A 13,595-nucleotide genomic window follows, 5' to 3' on the forward strand; every position below is an offset into this window, starting at 1 on the left:
CCAACGTTTAACAACGAGAATTTCACCTTGGGGCGTATCACTCAAGGGGTAGTGGACTTTTGGCGGAGATAGAAGATCCAAGCGATGAAAGAAGTTACCACTAGGGAGAGGGTACCGAAGAACTTCGTCGGAGGAAAAGTTGCCGGTTGGGATGGAAGTCGTAGACGACCGTCGAGGCTCCAAGCGTGCTTTGAAAATTTTCGGTCGTAGATGCTTGCGAGGATTGGCACGACTCTCTCCAAGTATTCTTCCACGGTGGTTTCGTCTACAAATCCTACGTCGAAGCACGGAGATCGGAAGATATTGATGTTTCCGTCGACGTCGAATACTAATCCCCACTCAAACTCGGGATCCGCCATTCAACATTGAAGTGGAGCGGGGCGATCGTCTTCTTCTTCTCTAGGCTTCCAATCTTCCACGGGAGGGAGTAAGGAGAAAGAAGATGGGAGAGGAGAGGGCCGGCGGCTTCCAAAGGGGAGAAATTAGGTTTGGCAAGGGAGCAATAGAGGTTTAATCCAAAACCTGAAATTAATTTCAGATTTTAAGTGGATTAGGAGGGAAATCTAAATTGAAATGAGGTTTAAAATTCAAAAGAGGCTAAGGGATTAATGGGCAATCAATTAGAGCCCATTAAAGGGGTGGCCGGCGGTTTCAAGAGAGAGGGAGGAGGGATTAATGCTAATCCTGAAATTAATTTCAGGATTTGGGGAGTTTTGGGGGGGAAATTAATTTGAATTTGAAGATCAAATTAATTAGAGAGAGGGGGGGGAGTTAATGTGGCATTAATGGGGGAAGCCTAGGTGGCCGGCGGGTTCAAGAGGGAGAGGGAGGAGGTGGGAGCGAGTTATGATCCTTCCAAATTAGCTTGTTTGCTTTAGGAGGATTGATCATGAAGTCCACTTCAATTTGAATTTCAAATTGACGAGAATTCGAAAACTTTCCTAATTAAGAGAATTCCAAAATAGGAAAGTTTTGAAATTCAGATTTTGAATTTCAGAATTTGACCAAGTGGGAATGGGGACGGGAGGCTGGTGATGGGCTTGGCTTGGATGGGTGGTGGAGTTGGGGCGGCCGGCGGCTGAGAGGAAGCTAAGGCCGGCGGGTTGGGGGAAAGGAAGGGGGATCGGATGTCGGGGATAGACCACGAGCCACGGACTCTTCCAATGACTGGTGGGTATTGCTTTTCGCCCTCACCTTAGGCTCTCGTTCTCCTCTCTAACTCTCCACAAGAAGAAGAAGACAAGATAATCAAAACAAATTTTCATTTATAATCTTCATTAGCCCTTCTCCAAGAAGAGGAGGGATTTAAATAGACAAATACAAGAAGGGAAAAATAAAAGACAACAATGCCCTCGGGGCTTACAAAAACTAATTCCTTAAGGGCATAAATGGAAAAAGATAGTAAATAAATAAATACATCACATATAATAAATAAAAAGGCGTCATCATAGCCATCGATCATCGGCCACGTTCCTGATGGAACATTAAGGGTCTGATGTCCGCATCATAGGTTAAAACTATCTGTGTTCTCTTATTAAAAACTGTTTTACCATATGCTTTTAAGATGCCCATTCTAGGATGTTGGATTGCTTATGGTATTATGCTTTCTGACAGGAATTATGGATCTGAAAGAAGGGATTTTCTTAATCGTTCTGCTAATCGGCTCGAAATCTGCTTATGCAAGTACAGATCTAACGGGTTAGATAATTCCTTTATTGTCGTTTTCTACTTTCTGAATGAAAATTTGGCCTGGTAAATTTAAAAGTCAGCAAGATTTGTTTATTTTCTGTCGAGACAAAAATCACTCTTTGTATTCGGACAAAAGATCAACGGAAGTAAGGCATAAGATCAACAATAGAGGGATAGTCTTCAATGCCTGGTTGAACCAAAGATTGATGTTGCAGAATCCTCAGTTTAGCTAGGCCAAAGATAGTCAACACTTCCACATTTCTCCTGCATTCTTTTAAGCTATTTTGAAAAGTTATTATTATAAATTTTTTTCATTCTATTTCCTGTTTTGCTTGCTTATCCTGCTAGCGTTTTAAAGGATGACAAAAACATCCAATTCTCCTTTGGTGAGCTGCCAGAGAGATTGGATGCATCAACAGGCTTAGGTTCGCTTACTAACCACATTGATAATTATTCAACAATTATTTGAGAATCACTATTAAACTTTTGATCATGCGTAGTTGTTGGTGAAAAAGCAACTGCTCTCTTTATATGGGCATAAGATCAACAAATGGAGAAGGAACCTCTTGTTGGACCAAAGATCAATGATAGAGAGGTGGCAATTAAAGTCTAACATATCAAAGATTGATGATGTGGGGCCTTTTATTTCATCCCAAAGATTGCCGATGTTGGGAATAAATCCACGCAACAAAAAACAAACAAGAAAAATAAAAAACATTGGAAATGAGCACCAGGATTTAACATGACAAAACTCAAAATCGGTAAAAAAATCACGAAGTCACACCACACTAAGAAATTTTCTATAAAAATAGGAGAAATCATGCAGATCTATCTTCTTGCACTATTTCCCTTCTCACACCGTTCTACATTGAATAGACAAAGTGATGCACTTCTATTACACTAAAGGATGCAACCCTTCATGTGAAATAAGAAGAATAATGATGCAACCTAGGATCTTAAATCTTTTAGGAGAACACTAAGCATGCAGTTAAGAACTTCCTTTCAATAAAATATAAGCAAACACCAATAGAAAGAAACTTAGTAGGAAACAAATGTGAGAAAATAATTAGGAAATATTGTAAGAAAGAAAATATAAAAACACATAAAATATAAAAACCCTCAGAACAATCACAATTGTTCACCTCACATACAACTCACGAAACTAGGGAAATGCTCAAAGGAAATATCTTCTACATTGAATAGACAAAGTGATGCACTTCTATTACAGTAAAGGATGCAACCCTTCATGTGAAATAAGAAGAATAATGATGCAACCTAGGATCTTAAACCTTTTAGGAGAACACTAAGCATGCAGTTAAGAACTTCCTTTCAATAAAATATAAGCAAACGCCAATAGAAAAAAACTTGGTAGGAAACAAACGTGAGAAAATAATTAGGAAATATTGTAAGAAAGAAAATATAAAAACCCTCAGAACAATCACAATTGTTCACCTCACATAAAAACTTACAAAACTAGGGAAATGCTCAAAGGAAAGATCTTCTACATTGAATAGACAAAGTGATGCACTTCTATTACACTAAAGGATGCAACCCTTCATGTGAAATAAGAAGAATAATGATGCAACCTAGGATCTTAAACCTTTTAGGAGAACACTAAGCATGCAGTTAAGAACTTCCTTTTAATAAAATATAAGCAAACACCAATAGAAAGAAACTTAGTAGGAAACAAACGTGAGAAAATAATTAGGAAATATTGTAAGAAAGAAAATATAAAAACACATTGAATATAAATACCCTCAGAACAATCACAATTGTTCACCTCACATACAACTCACAAAACTAGGGAAATGCTCAAAGGAAAGATCTAACTAGTGATCCACAACTAAAATTTTAATCCAGCATAATTCTGTACTCCTTAGGCAAATACCAACATAATAGGGCACAACACCTCCACACAACTCAGAATGTTTAGAGAAGAAAGATACTAGTGGAAGGGAAAATCATGGAGAGAAGAAGTAGAAAGAAAACCAAGAGGAAGTAATAAGGATTTAGGAGAAGATCAGCTCGCAAGCTAAGAAGAACCCCACAAGTTTAATTTTTTTTTTCTCCAAAAACTTCTCCCCAAAGAAATTTTTTTTTTTGGGGGGGGGGAGCTTGACCCTCAAATCTCCGAGCAAGTGGCGCATTGCAACCCTATGACTCCCCATCGAGCTCCTCGTTATGCTCGATCAATGGAATTGAGATTTGAGTCAACAATACAACCCAATTGATCTACACAATCAGATTCCACACAAAACTAACAATTGATTGTTTATTTCTTAGCCACATCAAACTAAAGCTTAATAATTTATGGTCTTCAATTTAGATTCACTAATAATCGATGATGTAGGGTCTTCATTTGGTATATTAGTCTTGGAAGAAATAGATCTCTGCAATCGTGGATCCGACCACTAGAAGGAACTGCACAGCTACAAGAGTAGGCCAGTTCTTTCAGGTGTGGATTGTGGCTAAAAAGAAGTCCACCGTAGCAGTTATTTGTTAATAGATCTTATTTGAAACGCATTAGAACTTTAAACCCTATTTCAGTCCATTTTAAAATAATTTAAAATCTATCAAAAAATGATATGGAGCATCAAATCAATCACATGAATATGTATGATTAATTTAATGACATAATCAAAGTATCCAACATGGTTAATTAGGTTTATTTTGATCATAAATTAGCTTTTTTTTGCTCTGGTTTTTAATCATATTAGGTTAATTAAGCTTGATTATGCGAATTAACTTAATAACCTCTTTAACTTTGAGTGGTAAATTTGCTCCCCTTTAATTTTAGGTAAACAAATCACAAACAGCTTTGTTGGGCTCTAGTTTGTTGTTAAATTTGTTTAAAATCCAGTAGTATTTCTTCAAACATATGCTGAGAATTGAAATTAATTTAATTCTAGCTAATTTTTGAACTTTTTATATCTTAATGGCTATCCAATGCGTGTATATTTCTTGAAATAGCAAGTAAAATTTTAAAATTATATACTTTGCCTCTTATAAATCGGGCATTATTTCTGAGATGAGCAAAGCATACTTTAGATTAGTTCTGGCCCTCTCTTTTGACATGTTTTGTTGAACTTGCATTCTCAACAACCAATTCAGAATACATTTACAAAATTTTATAAGAATTCCTACAGAATTGTTGCTTAGTCATTTGATTTCGGTTCTATGTTGTTGTTTATAAAATTGATGTTAACTCATCCATGTACTTCATATACTCCTTGCCACAGTTTTCATCAGTTTCTCTAGCATATATAATTAATAAATGCTGAAACTTTACTTGACAGGCTGTGGCTTTAGTTACTGGGCCGCATTTCATGACTATGTCGTTCCATCCAATTATTTTATCTCCTCTTAGATGATAATGGGAGAGGAGTTAGTTTTAGTTTTAGTTTTTTTTTTCCTAAATTCTTGATTAGTTTCTGTTGGGGCAGTCAATTCATTCAAAGTATGTTCGATTATTGAGAAGTACTTTAAAAAACCTGTGTATGCGAACCCAGATTACTCCTCTCTTATAGTGACCTCCCTTTTCCCCTTGAATTTTTTCTTATTCCTTCCTCTTGATTCCCCAATGAATTGAAGAATGTCCTTGCAAGTACTTAGGAGGATTCATTCCTTTAATAGATGTTCATGTATTGACATTGCTTTGAGGTTTTTTTTTTTGGGTAAAACCTTGTTATGTTGGAGAACATGCTTGATAGAACGTTGGTACTTGGTAGTGGCCATCCCCTCCATTGTGAGTGTGCTTTAGTTGAGATTGATATTGGTAGCTGAATGGTGATGCTGGATTTTATTATGGCTTAGGAATGCATGGGGAGACCTAAATTTTTGTGGAAATTTGCTTGTCATCGATGCTGAAAGCTTGAAAGGTGCCGAGTACCCTTTTGAGAAATGAATTGTTTGGAGAAACTAGTAGTTATTGCTGACCGTGAGAATGTGCATGGAGCCTTTCGAAAGGTTTTGTTAAATTAATTGCCCTCTAACTTAAAAGCTTGTGTAAAGAACATCCTGAGAGTGTCTTTTACTTCTGATATCATTTTACTAGTTTCCATGGTCCCTTAAATGTCTTCTCGTTTCATAAACAAATATTGCCATCGAAAGTAATAGAACCTTGGGTTTTATCAGGGAACAAAAAAAAAATACTTACGGGTACTAGTGTCTCCAAATTGGCCTATTCCAGCGGGTGGCCTTTAAAAGATCAATAAAAATGGAAAATTATTTCCATTGCTTTCTTGAGATAAATAGTTGTGGAGATTATGACTTTATTTGGGACGACTTTCTTACTGCTTCTAAAAGTGGTTTTTTATTACAAAAAATTTAATTTTTATACTAAAAAATTACTTTAAGAAGCAGGAAGAAAGCCGTCACAAACGAAGCCTATAACCGTCTATTACTTTCCATTGTCGGTCTTTTTATAATTTTCACTCATACTAACGGTAGGCGTACATGTCCATTCCAGGTGAAAATCCAATAACTGAAGGAAAGGGTGGAGAGCCTGAACAGTTGTGCACTGTGTGTGAAGTTTTTACTGCTCGAGCTACCACTTTTCTGAATGAAAACAAAACTAGATCTGAGATACTTGATACTTTGCATCATGCATGTTCCGAATTGCGTTCACTGGAGTTGAAGGTATGCGATGATTGCCATCATTAGTAAATATATATAGTCAATTTGTGATGGTTTCTTTAGCTTAAGCTCCTGGTTTAATTTTTTTCCAGTGTCTCATATTGGTGGATTACTATTCAACTCTTTTCTTTACTTCGATTGGTAAAATCCGTCCAGAGGAATTCTGTGGAAGGGTGGGCCTTTGTGAGGCATCATCTGTTTCTATGGCGAAGAATGATGAAAAATGCGCACTTTGTCATCGGGTTGTTGTTGGAATGCTACTTAAAATAAAAAATCCTGATGCACAGGTAATCACCACTATCTTACCGTCTTTTTAAAATTTGACTAGCGACTTTCCAACGCTGCTTATCATCAGGTTCAATATATGAAATTTTTTTAGTAAGGAACTTAAATGAAATTTCATTAAGAAAAAAAAATTATAAAATATGTTTAAATATGGGCATACATGCAGCACCTTTTTTGCGTTTCTAATTTTCTATTTAAAACGCAAAAATAAAAAATATTTAATGTTTTAAATTTTAATTTAAGATAATATATATTTTTTAAATATAATATTTAACAAATATTAACTATTTTTTATGTTTTAATTTAATATGATATATATGTTTTAATTATAATATTTAATAATTTTTAGATGAATATATGGGTATCTTGTAATATGTTGAATTAAGTCATACATAAAAAAAAAAGAATTAAATGTAAAAATAATGATTTAATTTTAATTTATATTATATGTTAAAATCTAATCATTATATATTTTAATAATTTTTAAGATATTATTATAGTCATCTCGAATAGATTAAAAAAATTTGAAACCCATATTAATAAAATTCATGGTTTTTTAATAATTTTAATGTCTAAATTTGAAAGAAAAAAGTTCGTTACTCAGTTTTAAATATTTATATATTAACTATTATTATGGGCTACATAATTAACAGCGATGGTTCTACAGTGATAGTCGGGCGGCAGTCTAACACCAGTTTTTAGACGTTAGTGGTACTTGGAGCTCCAAGTTTCAAAATAAGAAACCGAGTATTCAAGTTGAGCTCAAGCCTCATTTTTTTGTAGTCAAGCTACTCAAGCTCAGCTAATGAGTTCGAGTCGAGCAAAAAGCTCAAGTTTAGTTATCTTTATGTTATTTTTTAAAGACACATAACATAATGTAATGTATTTAAATAGTAATGTAAAATTAACTTCATAAATAAATATATATTTTTATCAAATATTACTTTATATGTTAAAAAAATCATAATATTATTTGAAGATAGATTATTTTTTTTTAATTAATGGTGAAAAAATCTATTTAATTGATGTTAGAAGTCATTGGTGATGGAGGGGCCCATTTTGGTACACCTAGCCACATTCTTTGATGTGATGTTTAGACATATTTGTGATCTTATAAGAAGAATCAAATGTACGTTACTATGGTGATGTGAAACTAAATGCGAAAGACAAGAATTGCAATTAAGATATTAATAGAAGTGGTAAACTTTACTTTACTACCAATAAACTCTTGTTTACTCAAATGAAAGTTTTAAGAAGATGACATGAGTGATTAAGCAATAGCAATAGGTTACACTTTGAGATTAGTAGGAATTACAAAATAACAACTAATGATTAATAGGTAATGCAAATAGTAAATATAACAAAAGCCTCAAGTTTAAAATCTAGATCGTTCACCTTGAGATCCTTCACTCAATCTCTTGAAAGTGGAGGTTAGCAGAGAAGAATTGTAAGCACATTTAAGGATGCCACTATCAACCATGTGATGCCGAGGGGACTAGTCGCCCGGGAAAGAGCCGAAGGAGGGGAAGTGGGTGGATGATCGTTGATGATCCACTCGTCGGTCGGAAGTTGCTCGTCGAGGATGTCCACGAGATGTGGAAGCATGCAGTTCAAGTAGTCTTCAACGGTGTGATCAAACCCGAACCCAACGTCAAAGAATGGCGAACGGGCGACGTCGATGTCTCCTTGGAAGTCGTACACAAATCCGTGATCATGCTCCGGATCGGCCATACATGATCACGAGAAATCCGGGCCGGGTTGGAGAGGTGTTGAGGTGGAGGGGGAAGGCCTCCGAGTGAGAAGGATCGGCCAAAGAGAGGGGAGAGGTGGTGAGGCTCGGGTGGGGGGATTTGGGGGAGGAGATGGCTCGAACTATTAGAATTGGTTGTAAGTTTTAGAAATCTGAAATTAATTTCAGATTAAGGGGATTTGGCAGGATGATTTTGAATCTAAAATTCAAATTCTAATTATTAGAATTGAATTAGATGAGAGGGAATTGTGGGAGGTAATTAGGGAGGTTTAATGAGGGTCTATTAATGAAATTGGAGAGAGAATCTATGAGAGAGAGGGGGCCGGCCATTTAGAGAGGAGAGAGGGGGCCGGCCATTTAGAGAGGAGAGAGGGGCTTGGGTTTTAAGTAAGTGGGGCCCATGGGTTATTAAATAATTCTAATCAAATCTGATTTTAATTTCAGATTTGATTAAATTTAAAGTAACTTTCCAATTTGGTTTAATATGAGAGGGAAAAGGGTTTGAATTTCAAAATAGGTTTAAATTCCCTTAATTGACTTTCCTAGAGAAGAACTAATTAGGAAAGCAATTTAATCAATAGGAGTTTGAATTCAAAAATTATGGTTGGGTCAAAGGGGAGCCGACGGCAAGGTTGGAGGCCAAGGGGGTGGGCTGGAACCGGCGGGCTGGCCACCGGTCGTGGGGCTGGGTGAGCCGCCGGTGGCTGGATCGGCCAAGAGGGGCCGACGGTGGAGCTATTGGGGCCGGTGGGGGAATTAGAAGGGTGGTGAGGCTTCGGTTAGGTAGGGAAAGAGGAAGATAAGTGTAGGGGAAAAGGAAAAAAAATCTAGAGAGCTACAAACCTCAAGTATCTCCTTCGCAAGAACTCACAAAGAGATATTGGGAATCTCAGAACTCACAAAGAGATCCTTCTCCTCTTATGAACTCACTAAGAGATCAAACAAGCAGAATAAACTTTCATTAACAATTCATCATCCCCATACATTGCATGAGGCCTCCTTTAAATAAGCCAAGATAAAATAAAACTAAAATGACACAAATGCCCTCAGGGCTACATAAGTGACTCAATGCCCACAGGAGCAAACTAAAAAAAAAAAATACAAGCATAAATAAAATACAAGTAAATCAGAAATAAAGGCTCTGGATCGTAGCTGTCGATCTGCGTCTCCGATGATGATACACGTGTCAAAATCTGATGTCCTCATCATATGGTCAACTAAATTAAGCAGAAAATATGTTTTTTATGGAATAAATAAATCTATTTTTAGGTGTAAGAATAACATTGGATTTGTCTTGAGCCATTGCAAGTTTGATGTATCAGAGACCACAATTAGGTGAGTTGATATGGTTTAAATCAAGTATATCATTATTATGCTAAATTTTGATTGATAATATGTCTATTTAAGAGCCCTTGATATTAAGTATGGAGGTGCCACAACTCCCACCCATCTTATTTTTTATTTTTTGTTGAGGTTTGCCTTATAGCAATGAGGAGCCATATTTTAAGAAAGCAAATAAAGGATCATCCAACCCTCTGTTGGAACTAACAATAACTCGCCTAAGAGCAATAGATGAGACATTACCTAATCTTAGATTAAAAATGTCAGTGCATTCCAACTATTTATTCTATTGTTGCATGCATCTTTGGCTGTTAGAACGTGATCAACTATTAATAAAGCTATTTGCGAAGGTGATGAGAACACACTGTGTATCTACAAGAGTATTTCTAACTGATTCTGATTAGAAGAGTGCAGGAAAAATTTATAGAGATTGGTCAACATGTCGTTGGACTTAATTTTCTTCAAAGAATATATTATGAGCTAAGACGGTTTGATACAATAATATGACGTACTAAAGTGAACCGCGAGGATCTAGTGGGGGAATTGTGACTTTCTGCTATCAAGGCATTAAAAAGAGTACACGTGTTAGATATCTCGGGTCTATGTTCAAAGTGATGATGAAGTATAAATGCAAACAAGCATAAGCGAAGAATGTTTGCCATTAAATGAGAAATATAAAAATAAGTTAAGCGTTGTCGAGATGAGGATGCTTAGGTGGATGAGTGGCTTCACTCTTATAGATAGAATGCAAAACAAGTATATGTGTGAAAAGGTTGGAGTAGTTATAGTGGCAAATAAGATTATAGAGGGTCGTCTTAGATGATTTGATCACAGAAAATGTCAGCCTTTTGACGACCCAATTAGGATAGTTGATGTATTAGATTTAGTCTATGTTAAGAGTTAGAGGTAGACCCTAAAAGGACTTGGATAGAAAATATTAGAAAGGTCCCTTTTTTGCTTGATTTAAATGAAAATTTGACTCTTAACATGACACAATGGAGAAAAAGTATTCATGTAACCGACCCTACATAGTGGTATAAATGATTGATGTTGTTGTTGTATATAAAGTCAATGGACCATTTTGATCCTTTTCTTTTTGATTTCACTTGACTTGAACTCAACTCAAACTTGATTTAATATTCAATTCAGTTCGGTTCGACTCGAAATGAGTTGGTTCCTAGCTAGCTTAAGATCATTTTGAATTGGCTCTTAATTATCCAATGAATCGGCAAATTTTGATTGTTATAAATTCAGTTGGGCATTCAAGATTTCAATATATTTTGGTTTATTATCAAATGGGCTTAATTATATGCATACATTATGTTCAAGCCACCTCGAATTAAGTTTCTTATGAGTCATAACAAGGCTCATACTCAATTCAAAAAATATTTGATTTAATTTTCTTAAAGGCTTGACTCAAAATCTATTGATTTGATTTGATTCTGAATTGATATAAAAGCCGAGCAAGTTTTGTTTTGAATAAAATTGACACCTCTAAGTAAAAGATGAGGTTCAGATGTTCAAATCATGGCTTCAGAATAGTAGTCAATTTATAAAATTTGTGCCTTTCATTTCGTTACTCTACTCTCCATCTATCCAAACAATAGCCTCCGTGTCCATAGTATTAATCTGAACGAAAAAATGCGTTAGTCCTGAGTATAAGAAAATTGAAATTAAAGCTTTGTTTGGGACAGCTTTTTGATTGCTTTTTAAAGCAGTTTTTTAGTAAAAAATTAAAATTTGTGTACTAAAAAGCTACTTTAAGACTAAAAAGCTGCTTTAAGAAGTAGTAAAAAAACATCCTAAATGAAACCTAAAATAATAACTTTTTAAATAAGTTTGTAATGTTGCTTTTCCCAATTTTATGAGGTATGTGCTTCTCTAATCTGGAAGTTCGAGTATGAATTAATTCCAGTTTTATTTTTTCAACCTTTTGTTAAAAAAGGTTGCTAATGAGAGATTCTTGTTTGTGTATAACCAATCCAGTTGGAGATATTGCAGATGCTTTTCAAGAAATGTGACAAAATGAAGAACTATGCTCATGAGGTAACCATGTCGTTCTATCTTTTTTTTACTAAAAAAATATTGTTCATACAGTTGGGTGATTTTTTTCCCACTCTATTTCAGCTTCTAACTTGTACTTTCTCAACAATAGGGTTGTGAATGTGTTTCAAAGATTAAAAAAAAAAAATCACTACCAGGTTCAAACTTGAATAAAATTAATGAGCTAACTAATAAGCCAGCTCAACTGGAATCAAACTTCGACTGAGCTGGTCTTTGGATCAAATCTTGGTAGCTTGATATTTGATAGAAAAAAAATGTGCATGTATGCATATATTTGTGTGCATTTTATATTTTTGCTAATACTTATATGCATTTATGCATGATGCGTCTCTTATTCCTTTGTTACCATATGAATTTAACTAACATTTGATCAGATTTGGCTTAACTCGAGATTAGTTCGAAGTTACATCAACATGCTTTCATCTTTTTTTTTTTTTTTTTTTTTTTTTTTTTTTTGGGGGGGGGGGGGGGGAATGGGGTACTACCCACTGCCACTCTAAAGGGAGCGTTTGGCGGTGTAACTAATCCCTCGGCGGGACCTAACGAGGCCAGCCACTGGCATCGATCATAATGAATAAGCTTGTTTTTCTCGCACGCTGCTTGAAGTTCTAAATCTGCTTGATAATATCTCAAATTTTTTTGTGGATGCAGTGCAAGTGGCTGGTTATGCATTACGGCCCTTACATACTGACCAAAGGCGAGAAGTTCCTTGAGACTAATGATGTTTGTGCTTCCATTCACGCCTGCAGTTCCAAGCAAGCTGAATCAACCATTGGAGGAGCTGCTCTGCCAGGTTCATCCATCCATGATACTTGAAATTTTTATTTCAAAAACCCTGCGCTTATATAATTGTATTGTTAAAGGGAATGTGGATATATATATTTATTCTGAATAATATTTAATATGTAAATTGTGTAGTTATCATTTAGACGGAGTTGGTGTGTTTGAAATAGTGTTATAGAAACTTTTCCAATCCATCAGTTTAGTACGAATTGTTTGTGCTGCTTCATGTAAATTTCATGAATAATGTGCTATGCTATGTATGTTTGATGTGAATAAAATATTTCACCTTAAATGGCTGGAATTGTCTTGGGCGTAGTGGTGGAGCTCGGCACAGACAACCGTGTAAAGATCCACTAGTTTTGGAGGAGTTCGGCACTGACAAATTATGTCTTTGAAAAATGCTTATTAGGGGAAACCCTTACAAATCTTATACACCATAGTGACTCCCCATTTCCATTGATTGTCTTGTTTGTTGCTTGAGATGATTTCAGTTGGGACAATTTTCTTATCATTTTTTAATATCATTTTTTTAAAATTAGCAAAATAATAATAATCAAAGCTATCTTACACAAAACCTTTGAATGATGTATTATCTCTCAATATAATCTAATGGAAAAAAGTTGAGTGCGGCTCTAGTAGGGTTTCCTTTCCCTTAGCCGCGCCCTGGTTGTCTTCGCCTCTTTTGACTCTGTCCCTTCTGCGCCTCCCATGACCTCATCCACCTCATATTCCATCGATTTTTCCCTTCTCCCGAATCAAGTTCGAGCAATTTTCTCCTCGCCTATGTTAAATTGGAAGAATGATTTATTCATCAATTCCTCTCTAGTCTTTTACTTTTCCTTGTCCTTAATCCTCTCTTCAGATAAGATACTCCCATTCTCTGAAGAAGAAATTAAAGCTGGTTCAGAAGAATGGAACATATCTCCTGTTTGGTACACTATAAAGTGAAGGCCTTACTACGAAGCCCTATTAGGGCTATCCATAAGTCGTAGACTCTCAAAGGTATGCTCCGGTTGCTTTCTCTAAGCGATGACTTCTTGTTGAAGTT

General features: G+C 35.5%; 1 protein-coding gene across 2 annotated transcripts in view; it reads left to right on the plus strand.

The window, feature by feature from the left end:
• Positions 1–12,843, plus strand: part of LOC110112958 — a 28,889-nt gene extending 16,046 nt beyond the window's left edge. Inside the window, exons 2-6 of one of the 2 annotated variants that reach the window (XM_020845365.2) lie at positions 1,615–1,683; positions 6,158–6,327; positions 6,417–6,611; positions 11,687–11,746; positions 12,416–12,843. In XM_020845365.2, coding sequence (XP_020701024.1) covers positions 1,620–1,683; positions 6,158–6,327; positions 6,417–6,611; positions 11,687–11,746; positions 12,416–12,580 — 654 coding nt within the window. In that variant the 5' untranslated portion in view covers positions 1,615–1,619 and the 3' untranslated portion in view covers positions 12,581–12,843. Of the gene's footprint in view, positions 1–1,614; positions 1,699–6,157; positions 6,328–6,416; positions 6,612–11,686; positions 11,747–12,415 lie in introns of both variants that reach the window. The other variant, XM_020845364.2, reaches the window with a different exon arrangement.
• Positions 12,844–13,595: the final 752 nt, after the last annotated feature.

This window comes from Dendrobium catenatum, unplaced genomic scaffold (genome assembly GCF_001605985.2).
Source record: "Dendrobium catenatum unplaced genomic scaffold, ASM160598v2 original_scaffold_61322, whole genome shotgun sequence".
Classification (NCBI taxonomy): domain Eukaryota; kingdom Viridiplantae; phylum Streptophyta; class Magnoliopsida; order Asparagales; family Orchidaceae; genus Dendrobium; species Dendrobium catenatum.